The following is a 20512-nucleotide window of genomic DNA, read 5'->3' as shown; positions in this document are numbered from 1 at the left end:
AAATATTCAAATTGTCTCTCTACATTTTGTTACCTTTTACATTTTGCTATAGTGGGGCACTAGTTTGTTAAGTAAAATGTTTGGTTGTAACTACGAATTTGTTCACAACTAATATTCTGCCATGGCAATATATAGATATTGTAGTTTTAGTTTTTGAATCTCTCTTTTTGTTTTATTTAGAAGGTTAAATTTAATGATTTAATTACATATGGAACACTTCTGTCGTAAATGGATTCAAACATCAATGTTGGATTGCAAATATGATCGATGGTCGAGAAGTAATACATCATTGCAAAACATATTGGCAAAGATCAAGTAAGAGTATATTTGGTTGAAGATTTATCTTTAAAGTATAAACGTCAGCCATAAAATTAAGAGGATAGTTATTAAGGATATAAATGTAATTTTATTCAATTAATGTAGGAGGATAGCTACATGGTAATGTAGTTAATATATCCCCTTCTTATATAGTGCTTTTGCATAAGAAAAAACTAAAAATAAAAGGTTTTGATAAAATGATGTCTATCATAAAATTCCAGAATTGGTGTATTGGCATTATATTGGGAAATGATCGGATAGTACCCTAATGACACGATGATACTTCAGTGGTCCGTCAGTGATCCAAATTTGCCGTTCAAAAAAAATCATAAAATTCCAGAATATATTTTTGATATTAAAAATATAATTCTTTTATGTACGGTTGATTTTTAGTATTTTTGAAAGAAAAAACATTCACTAGTATATTGTTTAGTGTAGTTTAAACACCATGTGTGTCGCTGTCCGTTGGCCGAAAGTTGGTCGTGGTGCCAAAAGATATTGCTTCTTTTTATGGTTTGAAAAGCATTTTATGTCCAGGTCACATAAATAAATATTCAATTTTAAATAAAACTCGGTTCACTGTTTTATAATTTTTCCATTGTCACTTAAAATAAAATGAATATAAAATGCCTTCTCATATCTTTATCTTTATTAATTAATTAATTAATAAAACTATTATAAATCACAGTAAACTTAAAATCTCATAAAACGAAGGGAGGCATTCTTTATTTATTGTTAGGTATGTTGTGTAAGTACAGCCAAGTGATGACTTGTCTAAAACAAAACTCAAATGGGAAATATCATCATTGGGGACTCTCATAAGCTCTGCAAACATGAACAGGTACTACCATCAGAGGAAGTTTTCATTACATGAAAGAAATGAAAAGTTAATGAAATAAAAATTGAAAACACACAAACACACACGAAAGACGCAGAAATGGCGGAGAAGGTAGTCAAAATTTTACTAACTTTGAGTCCAAAATACACTTAGCCAAAACAATGTACATCGAAAGACCACAACCACCAACCCCAAATGATATCAAACACAAACAAACAAATCAACTACCCCCACCCTTAACCTCCTTAACATTCACATGCTACTTACATTAACACCCGTTACATTACACACATGAATATATAATGCATGCCGTACTCCCTTCACATTCAGCAGTCCTCGATTTGCATCTCTTCTAGTTGCAATCACTACTGTTGTCATTCTTGACTACTTTACACACATGAGATACCTTCCAAATATTTATCAATCTATATACCTTCGCGTTTTACCCATTTGAATCTGCTAATAGACTCAGGACTTCGTTGTCCCTAAAATTGGATTCAACTGCAACCTCCAATGCTGTTTTACCAGCACCATTTACAGCTTGTGGGTCAGCCCCTCTGCAAGTCACAAAGAAAGGCATAATTGAATAACTTCTAGAGCGAACTCAACTTCAAGATAAGTGGATGATGTGCAGAGCTGACATATTGAGGTTACCTTGTCAGAAGCAGCTTTGCACATGCAGCTTTGCCTCTGAGGATGCAATGATGGAGCGGTGTTTGGCTTTTCGAACTAAAAACATTTATAGCGGCACCATACTGCAGGAGTAGCTCAATCATACCAACATCTGCTGTTTCGCAAGCAAGATGGAGTAGAGTGCACCCATCATATTCTTCCATACCATCTCTATCCCCGTGTCTTTCACTAGTGCCAGCTACTATTGAAGAGTTTAAGGACCTCCCTGACGAATCCCTCACCAAGCAAACAGAGGTATGATCAGGTGTGATCGGCTCTTGCAGCAGCATTGCTTTAGCAAGGGTCAGAGAAGAATTAAAACACCCATGTTCATATACATGATTCACATCCGCTTCAAAGTTCACAATCAAACGGTATACAGCTTTCTTGTCATTAGCACGCACAGCCTCCCATATATGCTCGGTAACCAAGCTATAATCCTTGGGTTTTCGTACAAAAACTTTCAAAGCATACTGCACCCAACAGCAAACAAAGTTTTTATTATTTAAATCACACCAAAAAACAAATGTCAAGAGTCAGTAGAAAAATATGTATGTAGAAGAATATGTGTATGCGGCCTTGTAAGGTGAACCTTTGCATGAATGAACTTCTCCTTCACGGCTATAGAATCAGAATGATTGGGTTTGCAGAAATAAAGGAGTTGAGGCTTATCAGACTTGTACAACCTTCAACAAAATCACAGAAAACAATTTTTACCATATTTTGCCAACAGCACGTGAGAAAGAAACAAAAAAATTGCTGATTAAATGAAGTGACATTAACGCAGGCAAGCAGTTTACCCTGTTGGGACAAGTTCCGTCTTATAGGCACCTTTCGATTGCAATAATTCCTCCCAAACTGAATTAGAAAAGGCATTCCCCAAAGACTGAAACAAGGTTATCACCGACGGCTCCCACACTTTAACATCAAGTGTCAATGACCGTACCTGCAGCAAAAAGGTGGCATCAAGACATTGTTTATATCTCAAGTAAAATGACCGCATATTTCATACAATGAGACAGAGTTCATCCGTATTCAAGTACAATAAAACACCGACACAGATTGTAGCATGGCATCTTTCAACTATGCACGTCATAAAGTTTACATTAGTAACAAACACCTGCACTATATATTGTGCATAAGTATTTCAAGAGGCCTTTCTTATAATAAAAGAGTAGAGTTTAAATGGCTATAAACACTTGAATTTGGATCATACTAGTATTGTGTCCATATACATTTCTAATATAGCTGATAAGATGATATATATATATATATTCCATGCTGTTTAAAAAAAAACACTGGTAAGATATGCCATCCATCTCAGTTATACTAAAAATAAAGGGAATTGATAGTGGTACCACACCTTTTGATTATTTTACCACATTTGTGCAATTGATAATTGTACAGTCTGTAATAATACTTGTACAGTGTGGTAAGAATATTAAAAGAATTGGTACAAATATCACATCCCAAAAATAAAGCATGGAATATCTATATCGAAATTTTTGCTTATTTACAACTATGTTGATTCTTGCGTCCATAGAACATGTGCTTTTCTCATGTATAGTAATTTATATAGTGGCTTAAACTCCATAGAAGATATAGATGATCAAGAGAGGCTTTAGAAAGATTACTTTTGATATGTGGACACCAAGGTTACGGTGCACACCAGAACATTCAATGCAGACAAGAACTCCTAGATTTAGGCATGCCCAATCTGGGTCGGAAGCCCCACAATCGGCACACTTATCATTCCCACAAACTCTACGCAACACGTCTATAGGTTTTGGGGCAGATTGAAGGTGATGTGAAATTCTTGATAGGCGGCCAGGGTTTGGATAGTTAGATGTGTATTCCTCAACACCGGTGTGATCGAAATCAGAACTTTCAAATGAACTGCTATCACTCGCAGATCGATGATGGCTACTCCCCATAGGACTACCAGACAAACACTGAAACATTAAACATATCGGTTCAAACGTCAACACTACATATTAAAGTATAAAAATGTTTAGGCCACATGTAACCTGAACTAATTGATATACTCAAATTGATTACCCTCTCAGGAACCTGAGAACTCAGCAATGAAGCAATAACACCGGTTATCTTCTCTATCCAGTCCATTTGATCCAGGGTGCTCTCTGCCTGCCAAATTACAACACACAACTCATGAACAACAACGGATACTTGAAACATAGTCGGAATAACAGATATGCAATTTAACATGTAGAGCTGTGAAGTCAATCTCACCTGCAAAGTATAATTTTTAGTTGGAGAAATAATCCTGAAACAAAATCTGAGGTCCGATTGGTCAGCGTCAACTTTTATTGTTGATGTCAAGAGGTTAACAGTGTGATGAGCAACAGATTTCTCATCATGTACTCCACCTCCACCATGGTGATGAGAAGAAAGCCAACGACTGAGTAGCCCATGACCAAGTTCAGAACTATTCCTCTGAGCAGAAATTTGAGTGCCAGACCCCTACCAAACAATACAGCTTAACAATAATCATAAAACTCAAAACACAAAATAAAAAGTAATATACGTATGATCACCAATCCAGCTTACAGATGGTTTGCTACTTTGCTTGCGATAGTAGTACAACATTCCTCTGCTATCAAGAACAAAAAACCTTCTTTTCCAGTCACCTCTTAAGTTTGACGAGCGCTTTGAAAGATATCCCTGCCGAATGGTTTGAACCTTTCCCTTAGAAGCAGATTGCATGACTGCCTCTATCATTTTATGGGAACTTCTACCAATGGCTTGAATGCCATCACCATTTGGAGATCCATTGGAACCATTTGAAGACCACCTACTTTCCCGATCAATCTGTCTTTTATAATCTTGCATTCTTTCATTAAGGGCTGCTTGCTCATAATTTGATCTTTCTCTAGATTGTTGAGCATATGTCAACACCTGCATGAATTACAATTACTAATGCTATTAACAAACTCCCTAAACACCCTGTCTATCTAATTAACAGCTTTCAACTAACATACTGAACGGCAGGTGTAAGGTAGCAAACCTGATTTATATATGGCTCCATTTGATGCAAAAGCTCATATCCCTACAGAGTACAGGCCAACGAAGGTTTACAAAACTTTCAAACACCAAAGAAGCATAAAAAAAACACAAACACCAAGACCAGTTACCTGTTTAAAGTAACGAAGATGGGCGTCCATTGTACCACTAACTGCTTCCAGGAATTCAAATCTCTTTTTCGCTTCAACATTAGAAAGTGCAGTGACCTGGGGGATGAATCGCATGTATTAAAACCTTATATTTCTACCACAATACGAATAATTCAATGATTGTGAAGTACTAGCAATATTCTGACCAGATTGAATCTTGCTTGCTCAAAAGTAGCCCTTGCGTTATGAAGGTCCTGGATATTTGCATGCATATATTAGTATTGAATGCTAAAAAGTTGGATAAACACAAACAAGCAAAATAAAATGGCCAATACCTCCTCCAATATCGTAGCTATATCACTTTTGGTGCCTTTCTTCAAGGACAGGAACTTCTCTCGAGCCTACGTATGGAAAACCATCAACGAAAATAGAATAAAATAAAATGTGACAAACATCTCAATCTTGAATGCATAACCATGTGAAAATCAAATCTACATAAGAACCTCTGAACTTAATTAAGAGACATAAGCTTACACATTTTCGAAAAAGCTCATTTCTTTTCTAAGTTTTTTTCTTGAAAGACAAAGGCATACAACACCCCTAGGCCCTAACAACCTATTATTGACACCTGTTTCTCTCAAAGGAGACGTGAACCCAAAGCTTCTTGGTTGTAAGGTAACCCAATATGGCTAGGCCAAAGTCCCTTTGGTAACAAAAAGCTAATTTATTTTGGGATGTCAGATTAAAAATTTACAAACATGAAAAAACATGAGAACAAATGATAGCCAATTACTGTTGGTTTCAATCACAATGCAATGATCATAGTTTACCTTCAATATATTTTTTGTAAGCAACACCGAATGCGTCGGGAAACATTATAAACCTACCTGGTCATATAGAATGCTGGCCTTGTCAAAACGCTTACGTGCCTCCTGTACCATTGAACCATTGTTTCATTAAAATTAGGTTGGACAGAACTAACAAACTAGTCAAGATATGATAGTCCACTCAAGCACTTCAGCATAACTTTTATAATATTTCCAGAGAAAAACGGTAAGCAGTGAACAATGACTTGTAACTTCAAGATGCCTAACGATATAATGGCTCTCAATTATAGATTACTGCCAATGAGCAATTTAATGAAATTAGAATATGACACATAACCTCTAAGGCACTCAAGTGGATGTGGCTGTGTCCTGGATGTTACCCTCTTAAGATCTTTTATACATATAAAGAATATATCCTCGAAGAAGTAAAAAGAAAGAAACATATTATGGCAACAGTTTACCTTCACGTCATGTAAATCTATGTTGACAAATTGCAGCAATCGATCATTTAGTATATGCTCAACCTGCAAGTCCAATGAAAAGTGTAAACGACGGGCATCAACTAAAAGTGAGAAGTGGAACATGCATAGGTTAAGAATAGGTAATATTCGTACTTGGCCATAGCCAACTAATAACTATTTTTTCAATCTGAAACTAGAAAAAAACAACAAAAAAGGTTTTATCTAGATTTTGATGTTTAGAAACAACATTATAAGTCAAGACATCAAGAAATAAGTTTTTTAGACCCGGACTACTGGAGTAGGCATAGTTGAGGATAAACGATGAGGACCAGTGAGTAAGTCAAGCATTTAAAGCTCCAACAAAAAGAAGGATAAATATTACCTGAGATCGAAGAACTTCCTTATACGTTCCAATCTCCCGCAAAGCGATGGTAAACTTAGTCATAACAGGACCTACAAGTAGATAACACAACTTCATAAGGGACATGAAAAAATCAGATGACATAGCGAGGATGAGTATCAATGAGAGCACTATCACCATCAATATATAACATCCATAACTGCCATTTAATTAGAAAAATGCATAACATGATCCTGCCACTGCCTACTATTTAAAATAACACTAACTCTCAAGTATCCATAAGTGATCACTAGTACAGTAACTTGCCAGTGATCCACAGCAAGTAGAAAGAGGAAGACAAAATAAGACAAAAGCTTTACACAACTTTCAAAACAGTGCCTGGTCTCTCTGATTATATCCAACATTTCAAATAGCTATCATCTTGATATTAATATATTATCCATAAATTCAAAATAAAATGATGATATGAAGTAAAGAGATGTGAAACTCTACAGAGTTTAATCTAACACATCCATACTTAAACCAAGATGTTTGGATAGCAATCAAAATAAAAGTACCATACGCAACAAGACATTGCATGCCAACTGAGATATAATTATATAAATTAAGCTTAGTTTTATTTAGTTTCAAAATGAGCCAACACTTCTTACAGCTCTAAAAAAAGATTACACTGGTATCATAAAAACAAAGGCATCATGACAATTCCAAATAAAATTTTAACAAAACTGAAAGCTTTCATATACTGATATTGAACTACTATTAATGAAGGCTGGAATACTCTTCACTTGATGGTTAGTACAGTATACAGTCCAATTACCATCATAATATCTGAGTTGGTAAAAGTTTGGAAGCAATGGGTGATATATCCTAATCCAGATATCGTTAATAGAAATAAATATTGTAGATGGTTTGCTTATATTAACTCGATGACTGAAGTCACCTAATTGTCATTAGGCATTTTCAAGTGGTAAATACTAGAAATTACAAACCCTTCACACACCTTGATACAAATCTAAGGTATTGGCATACAGCAATAATATTAGCATAAGGTAGTTTATGATTTGCAAACATACCTCCAAAAGCGACACTAATGGGATCATTATGCCCACCACCAAAAGTTTCAAGAGTACTGGCAAAAGCGATATCCCCATCATATCCCTCACCAAGCCCTTCGCTACACACATATATAGCACAATATACGTATTAGGAAACTAAACCACTTGAAAACAGCACATTATAACTTAGCTAAGTAGTTAATACTAAATAGCGGTAATAGAGGTCGAGGACCAATATTTAAGTCAAGCTTAAAGTGTTGATATTTGAAGCATTAGAGTTAATACTTGCAAATATTAGTGTTTCTTTAAGTTTGGGCCAAAAAAATAAGAATTTAAAAAAATGCTATAACACCGGTTTTTGGACTGCTATAGCCCCGATATCAGTAAAATAGCGATGATAATAGCAGGACTGCTATTTTGACCTCTATTATGACCATATTTTGCTTGAGGACCTCTACAACGCCGCTATTGATAACATAGTAACTTGGTGCAAAAGCTTTTGTTGATTAGATCATTAAACATTAGATAGATCATATATCATAGGCTTACATTTTGTGTGAATTAAGGTTTGTTTCTTGGCATTTGAATTTTCACAGACAGATTTGGGTAAAGTAGTAAGCTTTCTTTTCCTTTCACAAATAGCTGATTATGGAGAAAGCTAATATTCATAATAATAAAGATTTATTTACAAATCACCATAACAAAGTAACTGGCACTATCTCAAAATGCAATAAACGCCTTCAGCACTTGTAAACAAAAAATAAAGGAAAGGTAGCCACTCGCTCTGTATCTTGTTCATACCTTGAAACTGAAAGTGAGCAATGTTTTTTAAGTATCGACTGGGTTGTCGTCATGATCATGGAACTATAATTCATGATTTTGCTAAGGGAGATTGCATAGAAACTATTTAATGTGTGACACGTTAGAGCATGTATATTTCATGTTGCATAGTTATATTTGAGCATTTAAATATGATATGCAACGGCATTGTTGGCTTTTTGTAAATCATAGTTACGGGTCTTAACAAACCAAACATCTGAATGAACAGAACAGAAAGGCCAAGAAAAAAGGACAGAAGGAGGAGGTTGAAGGGGTCTTACGTATATTTTCGACATCCTTTGTAGAACTTTAAACTTCTTTCCCTTAGCAATTCAGCACTTTCTTCTAAGCACTGCATCTGTATTTTGGCATATCTCATGAATATATTTATTAAAAAAAATTGAGTAGAATCTGTAATAGGATGATCAACGATAATCGGACAAGATGGGTATATATATATATATCCATCACAATTACAATTAAATAAATGGTGAATGACACACAGCATAAGAGCCAAATTATATATATTATCTAATCTGGGAAATTAAATAACCAAAAATGATACGAAGTAACATGATTCTAATATGTAAAATGCAGAATTTACAGATAGAGATGTACCTGTTTACGGAACATCGGGGAGTCATCGAGCTTTGCGAAATGCATTGTTCTTATGAAATATGTGTAGTTTATAAACAATCCAATCTTCTTTTGAGTAACACAAGTTAATTAACTAGGAATTAAAATTTTATTATTAAAAAAAATATACTCCGTATATAACTAAAATGACAAATGATGCGCTACTTTTCTTTAATAAACAACAACAACAACAAATGGATTAATGGATGAGTTCCGTCACAATAATAATAGCGCAGCAAATGTGACAAACAGATGTATGATGATCTCACATATTAATAATAATACTCATCATCATCAAATTCATTTCTTCTTTTGTTTGGATCACCAGCTAGCTTCTTTCTATAATTATTATTATTATTATTCAAACAACAAGATATTACTACTAAATGTTGTGTTTTTTTAATGTGTGTGGGTGTGGGTGTGGGTGTACATACAGAGTACAGATAGAAAAGAAAAGAAAAGAACCCTAAAAAAGGAAAAGGAAAAAGAAAAAGAGACAAGTCTAGTGAAGAAAAACCCTAAAGTAGTGTGTTTTGTTATGCTCTTAATTAAATTAAATAAAATTATACAGTATATAAAAATAAAAATAAAAGTACACACACAGACATCTAAAAAAGGAGTGAAATTAGGCGGAGGATGATGTTTTTTTAGATTTAGAGAGTTTGTTTTTGTTGTTGGAGTGACAAGCGCTATATGTGTTCCTATCAATTTTTTTTCTTGTCTTTTGTGTTGTGTGTATAAACGGTAAAGTACTCAACAAAAACTATTTACTAAACCAATTATACTTATTTTTTCTTAACTCATCTATATCTATATCTATACTTCATATTATATCTTTTTTCCAATTAATCTATCCTTGAAATATATATTATACCCTCCTACAAATAACTATCTTTTTCATTTTTTTAAGTGGTTTTTCTGTACTACCCTTCCATCTATTTCCCAATGTCTGTCCCTAATCCTTAATCCCCCCTCTCTTGCTCTCGCCAGAAGCTTAATATAAAAGTTAGTTTCATCTCGACAGCAATCACCATCAACCTACAAAAAAAATTGGTTTCATCTCTCTCTCGCTCTGTCTGTTTAACTACACCACCACCATCACCACCACCACAAATTAGCATTCCTTACGAGCTCTCCAATCGGTTAGATGATACATTTAATCATCACCTTTTCAAAAATACCACCGCATCGCGCGGGTACATGTCTAGTTATCTATATCTACATGTCTTGCTAGTCAAATTTTTAAAACTTAGTGTAATATGATAAACTAATTTTTGACTTAACAAATGTGTTTAAATTGAGCTTGTCTTTTTTATAAAACATTTAAATTTAAATATCGAATACACAAACATCCATCGCAATTTGTTTTCTTTATCTTTCTGTTTTTCATTAAAGGTTATCCTACTTAATACGGTTTGTGATAAGATTAATCAACATCAATATAAAGATGTCTTCTAAATTAAAAATTTTGTCACATTACGTGAATATTCTTCAGCTTTAAACATTTTATTATATTATTTATACAAAGGAGTGGACCAGAAATTCATATATTTTGTGGGAGATTGATAGCTCGTATGTCGGTTAGATCCATGTGTATTTGTGTCATCATACAATGTGTGTTCGGTTTAGCTCATAGGAGGGTGTTCATTTTGCGTTTCAGTGGGATCTTACTTCTTATTTTAGTAGTCATTGTTAAGTTACGTATTTCTATCTTATATATGTAAGTAATACACTCGGAGAAGAGGCTCAGCCGAAAGATAAACTTAATTCAAATCTCACTTTAAGACGGTTGTTAGCCGTCTCAGTAAGGGTAGTGAGCAAGTTTAGGTTTAGGGGAATGATTCTTAGGAAGCGAAGCAACCTCTTCTCTTTGCGGGACTCCTTCTTAGGGCGTGAAAGCATTCCATCGGGCTTCCATTGTTCGGTGCTGACCGGGATGTCCTGCCCAAGGGGCAAGTCCAGATTCCTCTTTTTCACTCACCATCAACAGGAAAGTGTGGCATACTATTTCTATTATATACGATTAATGTGCAGCTAGGCTACTTATGAACTTTCTAACTTTAGCTAGCTGACTGGTTTCCTACTGGCTTTCAATCTTTGGACAGCTATCCTTGCCCAGCTGGACTTTGTTTTATCCCACACCTGACTATGAAGAGCTTCGAGTCTATCGGGAGAGGATGTGGTGGTAACCCCCTCAGCTTCGTCTAGAGCCGGGCGTCCAGCCGTGTAGGAAGACTCACCCTAGCCACTATAGCAACCCCACCCCCAACTCTAGCTGAGAAGCACCCTCCATCCACTTCCCCTTTCCCGTGTGCCCAAAAGCCCGCCCGCCCGCCCGGTTTGTGAGCCCATTTCCGATTCCCTTACCCAATCTCATGAGAAGCAAGCCCAGCAGGCCCTACCTTAAAATGTCCCCAGACAGCCAGCCCTCACCAGGCTGCTAGCATTGCTAAATGCTTCGCCACGAAGCAACCTTATCATGTTAGAGTTTTGTTCGTGTTCACTGTTTTTGATCAAACTATGTTTCTTGTATTGTCTAGTAACTTGCTAACATTATTTATATAAAACCTTATGGTCGTTTTAGAAAAAACTAGTTATCGTATCCACGTGTTGTTGCGGGGTACGCTTTTTACACGACAAAATTTTGGATTCAAATTGATATCAAATATTCGAGTTAAAAAATTTAAAAAAAGACAATTAATCATGTAACAATAACAATAAAAAAAATGTAAAAGTGTTATAAGATGTATAAAAACATAAACAATAACTATATTAATATTTTAAATATAATATAAACTTTAAACAGTAAAATTGTAACCATGTGAAAGTTATTTGATGAAAATATGAGAACCCAAAAATTAGTCAAGAAAATAAAAACGAAAACTTTGATGTGGGGCAAATTTAAAGATGTTATATATTTAAGGAAAATGATAATGACAACCCAAAGGGTTGTCGGTTGTCATTAAGGGCTTATTACATGAATAAAAAGTAGTACTTTATATATCAATAACTGCGCCCCCCTCTCTGAATTTTCGCAAGACAAAATATAAATTTTAATGCATCAAATTAATTAATACTTAGAGTTGTCATTAACAAAACTCTTTATTTAAAAAGTAAAATTGTAATCATGTGAAATTTATTTGATGAAAACAATAGAACCCAGAAATTCAGTGTCAAGAAAAAAAACGAAAACTTTGATGTGGGGCAAATTTAAAAACGTATGTATATAAAAAAAACGAATAAAAAATAGTCAAACCAAATGTTTAAAGGTAAATCGTGACCAAATGAAAGTTATTTGATTAAAACATGAGAACTCAAAAATTTAGTGTCAAGAAAATAAAAACAAAATCTTTAATGTGGGGCAAAAGTTAAAAGATAGAAAGTTTAGGAGGTTAAAAATTAAATATGGTAAAAGTTTATTATGTGCTATACGAACTTGTACATTCCGCACATAATTTACTTGTACAATCATATAAGTTTTTAGTATAGTATAAATATCTACACTTCAATCTTAAAGTAGTGTCTTAGCTTTTTTTAAAAATTGAAAACATTCTACATCCAATCTTTTAAACATTTCAAAATCGTATGCAAAATCTTCCACTTCTTATGTGATGTTTAAACATTTCAAAATCGTATGCAAAATCTTCCACTTCTTATGTGATGTTTCGATTTATATTTATAAATAAAGAAAATTTCATTACATCATCCTGTGATTTGCCATATTATTAAGTTTCACCTCTCTCGTTTTTTTTATAATTACATATCCTTATGGTGATTTTTTGTATCATTACATACCCCTCACCTTAACGGACGTTTGTGAGTCTCCGTTAACCCTCTACACATGAGGGTACTTTAGTCTTTAACCTCTAAACACCCTCTTTTTCTCCTTGCTTTTATTTCCGGATCTAACAAACACCCTAAAATCAATAAATCCCACAACAAACTTCTGTCCATATATATACATTCATTCATCTTATCTTGCATTCTTATATTGTCTTTGTCTTCAAGATTAAAACAACCATCCGTCACAACCAAAACCCACATATATATTCCTATATTCCTAATAATCATCAATATCACAATCACAACTATATATAAACAAACCCCAATTCATATCAACCTCTAAAACACCATTAAAATTGTATTTATAGAAGACCCGGTTCATATCTACTCTTAAAACATCTATATACAACACACCCATATCAAAATCTACACAAAGTTTGAATCTTTTTGTGTTTAGGTCCAAGAAAATGGTGGTGGAGGTTGTCGGAACGACAACGGCTACGGCGGGGGAGATGTCAAAGATAAGGTATATATATATATATATCAGATCTATATATTGATATATATCGATATATATATATATACCTTCGCCGGAGCTACCTGTTGTCGTGATCCACCGCCGCCATCATCATCTCATATAATATACCTATCTATATCTATCTCTATGTATATCAATAAATCGCGTCGATCTTACCAATTAATCTAAAAAAATCCGGCCGCAATTGATCTTCTGCCGCCGCAAAACACCACTCTACCACCTTTAATTCAGGCGTAATTGATCGATTAAATGCTGGGGAGAATTTGATTGTGGATGGGGATGATTCAGATCTGAAAAAGAAAGCTATATGATTAAATGTTGATCGATCTGAAAAAGAAATCTATGATGTTGGTGATGAATGATGATGGTGAGAAAGATGAATATATATATATATATATAAGACTGGAAGAAGATAGGATGAATATTTGGTTAGATTTGATTTGAGTGGTTAGATCTGTGGAAAAAAAAACAAAAAGGTGTTAATATGTAAAAGGACAAAGATACCCTCACATGCATTGCACGTGAAGGGATTAACGGAGACTCATAAACGTTTTTTAAAGAGAGGGGTGTTTAATGAAGCAAAAAATCACCACAAGGTGAATTAATAATAAAAAAAAACGACAAGGACAAAATTTGATAAAACAACAAACCATAAGGTGATCTAATGAAATTTTCTTTTATAAATATTTTAAGCAACAACAAAACAATCTTTTATTTGAGTGTGATTTCTGATTATTATTTTTATTTTATTATTTATATATACACAAAATTAACAAAAATAAAAAATAAACAAACCCTTTCCCCACAAAGTACCAACCAAAAAATTTATTCATTCACACCTCTTTTTCTCTCTATTATTTATTTATTACAATTTTAAAGACTTTAACATAAGGGATTATTTTCAAGACGTTTATATTTATATTTATTGGTTTATTATTATTTAAAAATAATATTAGCCAACACGTTAAAAAAAAAAAGTAAATGCCTAGGAACCCTTTAGTCCCATAGATAATTTTTCCTCGCAAAACACGTTTGCTATTAAAACTCTATAGAAAATAAATGTTTGAGAATATACATAAATGAAACAAGGCTACAAATCTATATCTATGTCTATGTCTATATCTATATCTATACTACTTTATAAAGCAAACTACCCTCACCCTTTTAAGTAATTAAGACTTCGAAATAACCATATTACTCATCTTTTTTATTCACTAATTTAAACATCTTCACCTATTTACCTATAGTAAGTAAGTAACTGCTCAATGCCGCCTTCCGCGGGTTTTGAGCCCCAATACCTAGACGGTGTATGGGGGAGGTTAAGATATAGGCAAACCTTACCTTTACCTAAGTAGAGAGACTGCTTCCAGTTTCTACCTAAATGGTAGAAAAGACCCTCCAACCTTTGCATGGGATGAGGATCGAACCCATGACCTCTGTCTCCAGAGGCAAGGGTGTTCACCTATTTACCTATAATACCCTTAATGAAATAAATTACAACATAAATCCCCCAACCCTGGACGTGTTTGGTTCATTGAATGTTTTTTAAAGAAATGGAATCTGATGGAATAGAATTTGACGAAATGCTTTTTATTTTTAAAAATTTAAGTAACGGACGAAATGAGATTCCTTCCCCCATCCCCATGGAATGAAGATTCCATCAAATGATGGAATGTTATATTTCAACGCAACGATATTCCTTCATCATTGAGCAACCAAACGCATTAAGGAATGAAATTCAATTCCAATTCAATCAGATTTCATCATAATCTGCGAACCAAACGCGACCTTAGGGAACCATATTAACCCTTTTTACATCAATTAATTTACATTCATCACCACGCCACGACCACCATCACCGCCGCACATCGCCGCCACCACTGCCGCCGTCGCCACACCGTCGTTGCTATCACCATCACCGCTGAATCGTGCGAGCATCCGTCTAGTATATATCATATAAACTAGAAACGAACCTGCACTATGACTATTATTAATTTCTTACACTATAAAGTATTTGTAAACTTCAATTAGGACACCCCACAAAAGGTGGCAACCAACTTTGCCGACCGCTAAATTTGAATTGGATAATCAAAAACACATACACATAAATTGTGTTTGTTATTTATTTCAAATATATTTAAATGTGGAAATGATTAACGAAATAAAAAACAAAATAATATAATTATTTGTTAGTTTAATATAATTGTTAGCTTAATGAAACAATTATGGGGAGGGAGCCGAAAGAGGGAGATGAAGACAGATGAAGAGGGCTTCGGATGCCATGGCCGCGAGCTCAAAGGGAGATGGGTGGCGCGAGCTTGGAGCTCGCTGGGAGATGAGGGGGGAGGTTGAAGACAGGGACCAGAAGTGGCAACTTTAGAAACCTTGATCATGACCGTTGGAGGACCAGAAGTGAAAGAAAGAAAGATCCAAGGACCAAACTTGACATGTTGCTGGAACTTTTATTTTCTTTTGTTTTTTTTTTGAGCTGCACGTAGGTGTTTTTTTTTTTTTTTTTAAGCTGCTTATTAAATCCCAATTTTTTGCTTAATTTTTTTTTAAACTAATAAAAATGAATAAGTCTCTTGTTTTTTTTTTCCAACCTTTTTTTTTTAACATAGTATAAACTATTTTTTTCCAATTATGTAGTATTTTTACTTTTATTATGTAATGTGTTTTTTAATATTACGTAATGTGTTTTGTTATTAATAAAAAATATAAATTGAAAAAATGGTTAATTATGTAAAGTTTATAGTGTTAAGGATAAATTATGAAAATTTGAAGAAAATGCTGAGAGCTTCGATTGCCATTAAAAAAGGTTGAAAAAAAGGTTGGAGGGTTGAAATGAGATAGAGTAATTTGATTGGATGGTTGAAGAGAGATGAAAAGGTTCAACCTTTCGGCTCCCTCCGCCCTTATGGGAAAAAAAAAATGGGAAGACTGAAATTTTATAACTGTCACTAGAAATTGTTGGAAAGATTGATTCGGAGAACTGAAAAGATGAAACGAGTTGGTAAAAAACTATTGATGAGATTTTGAATGGTTGAAAATCTAGGTGTCATGATTCGTTATGTTTTAATTAAAGATGACCATGAACAAAGAATTTGACAATACAAACCACCAAGGGCCTTTGTTCATTAATGACCTAGGTCCATTTTTCATAACTCCAGTCTTTCCTTCTCATCAAACCCGAAATCATTCTAATCTTTTATTTTATAGTTATTATATTATCTTTTATCTTCATTTTGTCTTTTTTTTTTGGTTTGACATTTTCATGCAAAATACGAGTATGCATTTAATAAAATAAGTGATTATGTGTTTACCAACGGGGTTTAGTTATTTGAAATAGAATAGTGAGAAAAGTATATTTGTATTCATCTGTCGATAAAAAAAAAAACTTTATCCAATAACTATGCATTTAGATTTGTTTTACTCTGTGAAAAGGCTAAATATTGAAGTTTTATGTAACTTGTATATCTCGAGAAGTTTTATGGTCTAACCTTCACCCCGCCCCGTCCCATCTCAAACGCCCATTGAAGCATACTCCTCCAAGCCAATTAGCCATTGCCAACGACTTTCCATCGTTATTTTTTTTTCTTTTTAAGCCCTTTTATTTCTATATCAATTCTTATATTTCTATATTAAAACACACAAACACATAAAAACACATTTTATCAAAAACACACACGCACACACTATATATATATATATGAATAATTATGATTCGTCGTCGTCATCATCATTCTCTTTTGATTCTTTGGCTGGGACAAATATAATGATGTCGTCAAGTGTGTGGTTGCTATGGTCGTTAATCTAGCCACGCAAGTCGCGGTCAAGATGGGGGAACTGGAACCGCGATTTAGAAGGAGAGTAGTTCTTGTACATTGTTGTGTAGAGGCATAAGAATGGTTGTTACGTGAGTACTTTGTGAACGAACCGACTAACAACCCAAGACAATTTAGACTTCGTTTTCGTATGCATAAGGGTTTGTTTTTGAAAATATGTGGTGATTTGGAGATGGAGTATACGTATTTTCAACAAAAAATATGACGGTGTCTCAATTCGACAACTAGGTTTTAGCGCGATTCAAAAATGTATGGCCACAATTCAACAACTAACGTACGACGTTAACATTGAGTTCTCTGACGAATACTTGCATATGGCGTAAAGGAATTCGGGAATCGGGAGAGGCACTTCAACATTTTTGTAAACGAAGGAGCTAAATTTGGGGTAAGGTGGGTAGCTGTTCCCACCTCTATTTTGGTCAAATGTAAAGTATTTTTTATTTTAAAGGTATATTTGGAGAATATATATAATATAAAATAATAAGTATAGCGAATACATAGAAAGCGTATTGCCCACCGAAGATATATATTTTGGTTCCGTCTCTCCATAAAATCATTATTTAAAAAAAAATGAGTTTTATTAATCAATTACATTATATGTTAAGAAAAGTTTTTAGACCTATTTATAAGTCCTTCAAAATAAATAATATTATTTATTTTTCAAATATAAACAAGTAGATGTGTGAAGGATCAAGGATGTAACGTGAGAATGGTAATTAAAGCTGCCAACGAGAGTGAGCAACATCATTAGTTGATTACACCATAATTAGTTTTTTATAAGTATATATATTTAGAAAAAAAGAACGAAAAGAAAAGTCATGAATCCATGATGAAAATTGACAAAAGGAGACAGAGAAGGACCCCTCATGGGAATATGAGTTGCCTACCAAAGTTTTTCTTTTTAAATCTACCTCTACAACATAGTGAACCAAACGTTCCCATCGTATATATATAAAGTAATACAAATACAATTAAACAACAATGTGAAATAAATTTGATGGTTTATGGTTAAAAGACATAAATCAACAAATCAGTTTCCCTATTTTTTATTTAGAAAAACGACAAATATAACATAATTTGGTAGGCTTATAAATAGTCTGAAGGTTTGGTGTTAACAAGTTACATAGTCAATGAGCGTTATGTCGAACAAGAAATAACGTTTTTTTTTTCTTTAAGGTTAAGATAAGACTGTTTACATTTTAATCTTCTTTATTGTCTTTAAAAACAATATTGAGAGTTACTTTACTTTTACATTATATTATTAATGGGTAAATTTCAAAGAGAAAAAAAAATAGTTTTATACAATTACTCTCTCCAAATTAGCTACTGATTGTCCTATGCATCAATACCAAATTTTTAAACATGTTTTTAATCTACGAATCAGTCATGTATTATAATAACTTCTTTTTTTATTTTAACAAAAATGTGTATTATCAATACTCCTTTATAATAATTAGCAACCCCCTATTTTTAGAAAGAGTTAGAAAATGGTTAGATGTAAAAGTACTAAATTTGTCTTTAATGAATTAATTTATACTCTAAACATTTATTTTATTAATTATTATCTTAAGCCCTTATCTTCTAAAATATTACATTATCACCTTTACATCAACCTAAAACACTTGACACTGCCACTACCAATAATACCGTCACCGACACCACTAGACCTTCGTTCTCACCGCCGCGCCGTATTGCGCGGGTATCATGCTATAAATATAAATGTCATCTTTTAGCAAGTGATCAAAAACAGGTGATAAAATTATTACAAAAATGGGTTACAAATATAGAGGAAAGAAGGTTGGTAAATCTCGATGCAAAGCTTAACAACTTGATCATCAGCCATCTTATAAAGATGTCATGAACTATACGATTGATAACGAAACTGTTAAGAAAATTTGAGATAATTTTTAGATCATGAACAAAGGAACCGATGATGTATTTGAAAACAGGACCAATTGATATGGCAAGAAAACCACAAAATCATTTGTGTTTCTTTTAAAAAAAAAAGTTATCTACCTCTTACTTTTACTTAGGGTGTCTTTGATTTGTATTGAACGGAGTCATTTAGTGTTGAATGCTGATTCGGTCAACATCCTAAATGTTTGTTTCCCATTTTCCTCCTTAGAATACCCCAAACCATTCAGCAACCATATTTACCTTTAATGTCCTTTCTCTACATCTTTTCTTTTTCTCTCTTTACCTAACGCCTCTCCTTGATACTGAACAGTTCATCCTTGGAATTTTCTTCATCGTGATTTCACACAAGGTAAGATGAACATCCTCTCATCTACATGGTTCTTTCTTTAATTATTTTTTCCTCACATATCAATATTTTTTTATTTCAAATTTAAGAAAATAACCAAATTACTTTAACCTCTTCTTCTTTAGGAAAGACTCAAGTTACCCTTAATGAATATTTATCTTACTAATTTACACTTTAAACTCTTATCTTTTAATATATCTCCACTATCTTCTTTACATCAATTAAATTTACACCAACCTACACAGTTCAACGTCACCGTCGTCCTCAATGGTCGCCTTTATCACCACCGGTCTACGCTATTACTATACCATAGGGTTCCGTGGTATTTGTGTTTACTATTTGTAATGTAAGGGCACCTCCAATGGAGCTTTATCTAAAGCTTTTTATAAAGCTTTTTACTATTTGAAAAAGTTTTTGTAAAGACTTTTTACCATTGGAGTGAAAAGCTTTTTATCAATGACTTGAGAAATTTCAAGTCTTTGCAAGAATGTGACACCCTATCTCTTCACTATTTTATAATTAAAAACTAATTAAAAGATTTTTTTTAAGTTTTAACCATTGGAGTCATTACTTGATGAAAAACTTTTTATAAAAAAGCTATCCCATTGTAGATGCTCTAATAGGCCAATAAACAAAAAGTTAGTCGTCTCTCTCTTCTCTCACTCTAATCTCTCCCTCTCCCTAACGGTAACAAATTTCTAGATCTAAGATCTGAATTTGTGATCCGAAGAGTGGGATTGAGATTGAGATTGAGATTATCCCTATCCGGTTAAGGCTTCCACTCTGGTGGATCTAACCCTATTTTTCACTTTTGGACCGGAGGTCCCTTCTATTCCGATGGATCTGAAAGCAACCTCTCTATCTTTGAATAGGGGTAAAATCTGTCTACATCATACATCCCCAATAACCCGGCTTATATTGAGATTGGGTAAATTGTTATTGTCATTCATTCACTCATTCTTTAT

General features: G+C 33.6%; 1 protein-coding gene across 1 annotated transcript; it reads right to left on the bottom strand.

The window, feature by feature from the left end:
* Positions 1–1256: 1256 nt before the first annotated feature.
* Positions 1257–9303, bottom strand: LOC122594996 (ADP-ribosylation factor GTPase-activating protein AGD3). Its single transcript, XM_043767276.1, has 18 exons — positions 9101–9303; positions 8764–8840; positions 7682–7782; positions 6630–6700; positions 6248–6310; positions 5847–5891; positions 5295–5360; positions 5166–5213; positions 4981–5076; positions 4854–4895; positions 4397–4744; positions 4079–4309; positions 3887–3973; positions 3463–3780; positions 2629–2774; positions 2421–2514; positions 1811–2301; positions 1257–1713 (listed from the first exon to the last, which is right to left on the bottom strand). The coding sequence occupies exons 1-18, from the start codon at positions 9143–9145 to the stop codon at positions 1599–1601; spliced, it is 2484 nt and encodes an 827-aa protein (XP_043623211.1). The 5' UTR covers positions 9146–9303; the 3' UTR covers positions 1257–1598.
* Between the last annotated feature and the right edge of the window lie 11209 nt (positions 9304–20512).

The sequence above is a fragment of the Erigeron canadensis genome, chromosome 4 (assembly GCF_010389155.1).
Source record: "Erigeron canadensis isolate Cc75 chromosome 4, C_canadensis_v1, whole genome shotgun sequence".
Taxonomy (NCBI): Eukaryota; Viridiplantae; Streptophyta; class Magnoliopsida; order Asterales; family Asteraceae; genus Erigeron; species Erigeron canadensis.
The sequence above is the reverse complement of the archived record's forward strand: the minus strand, read 5'-3'. Positions and strand labels throughout refer to the sequence as shown.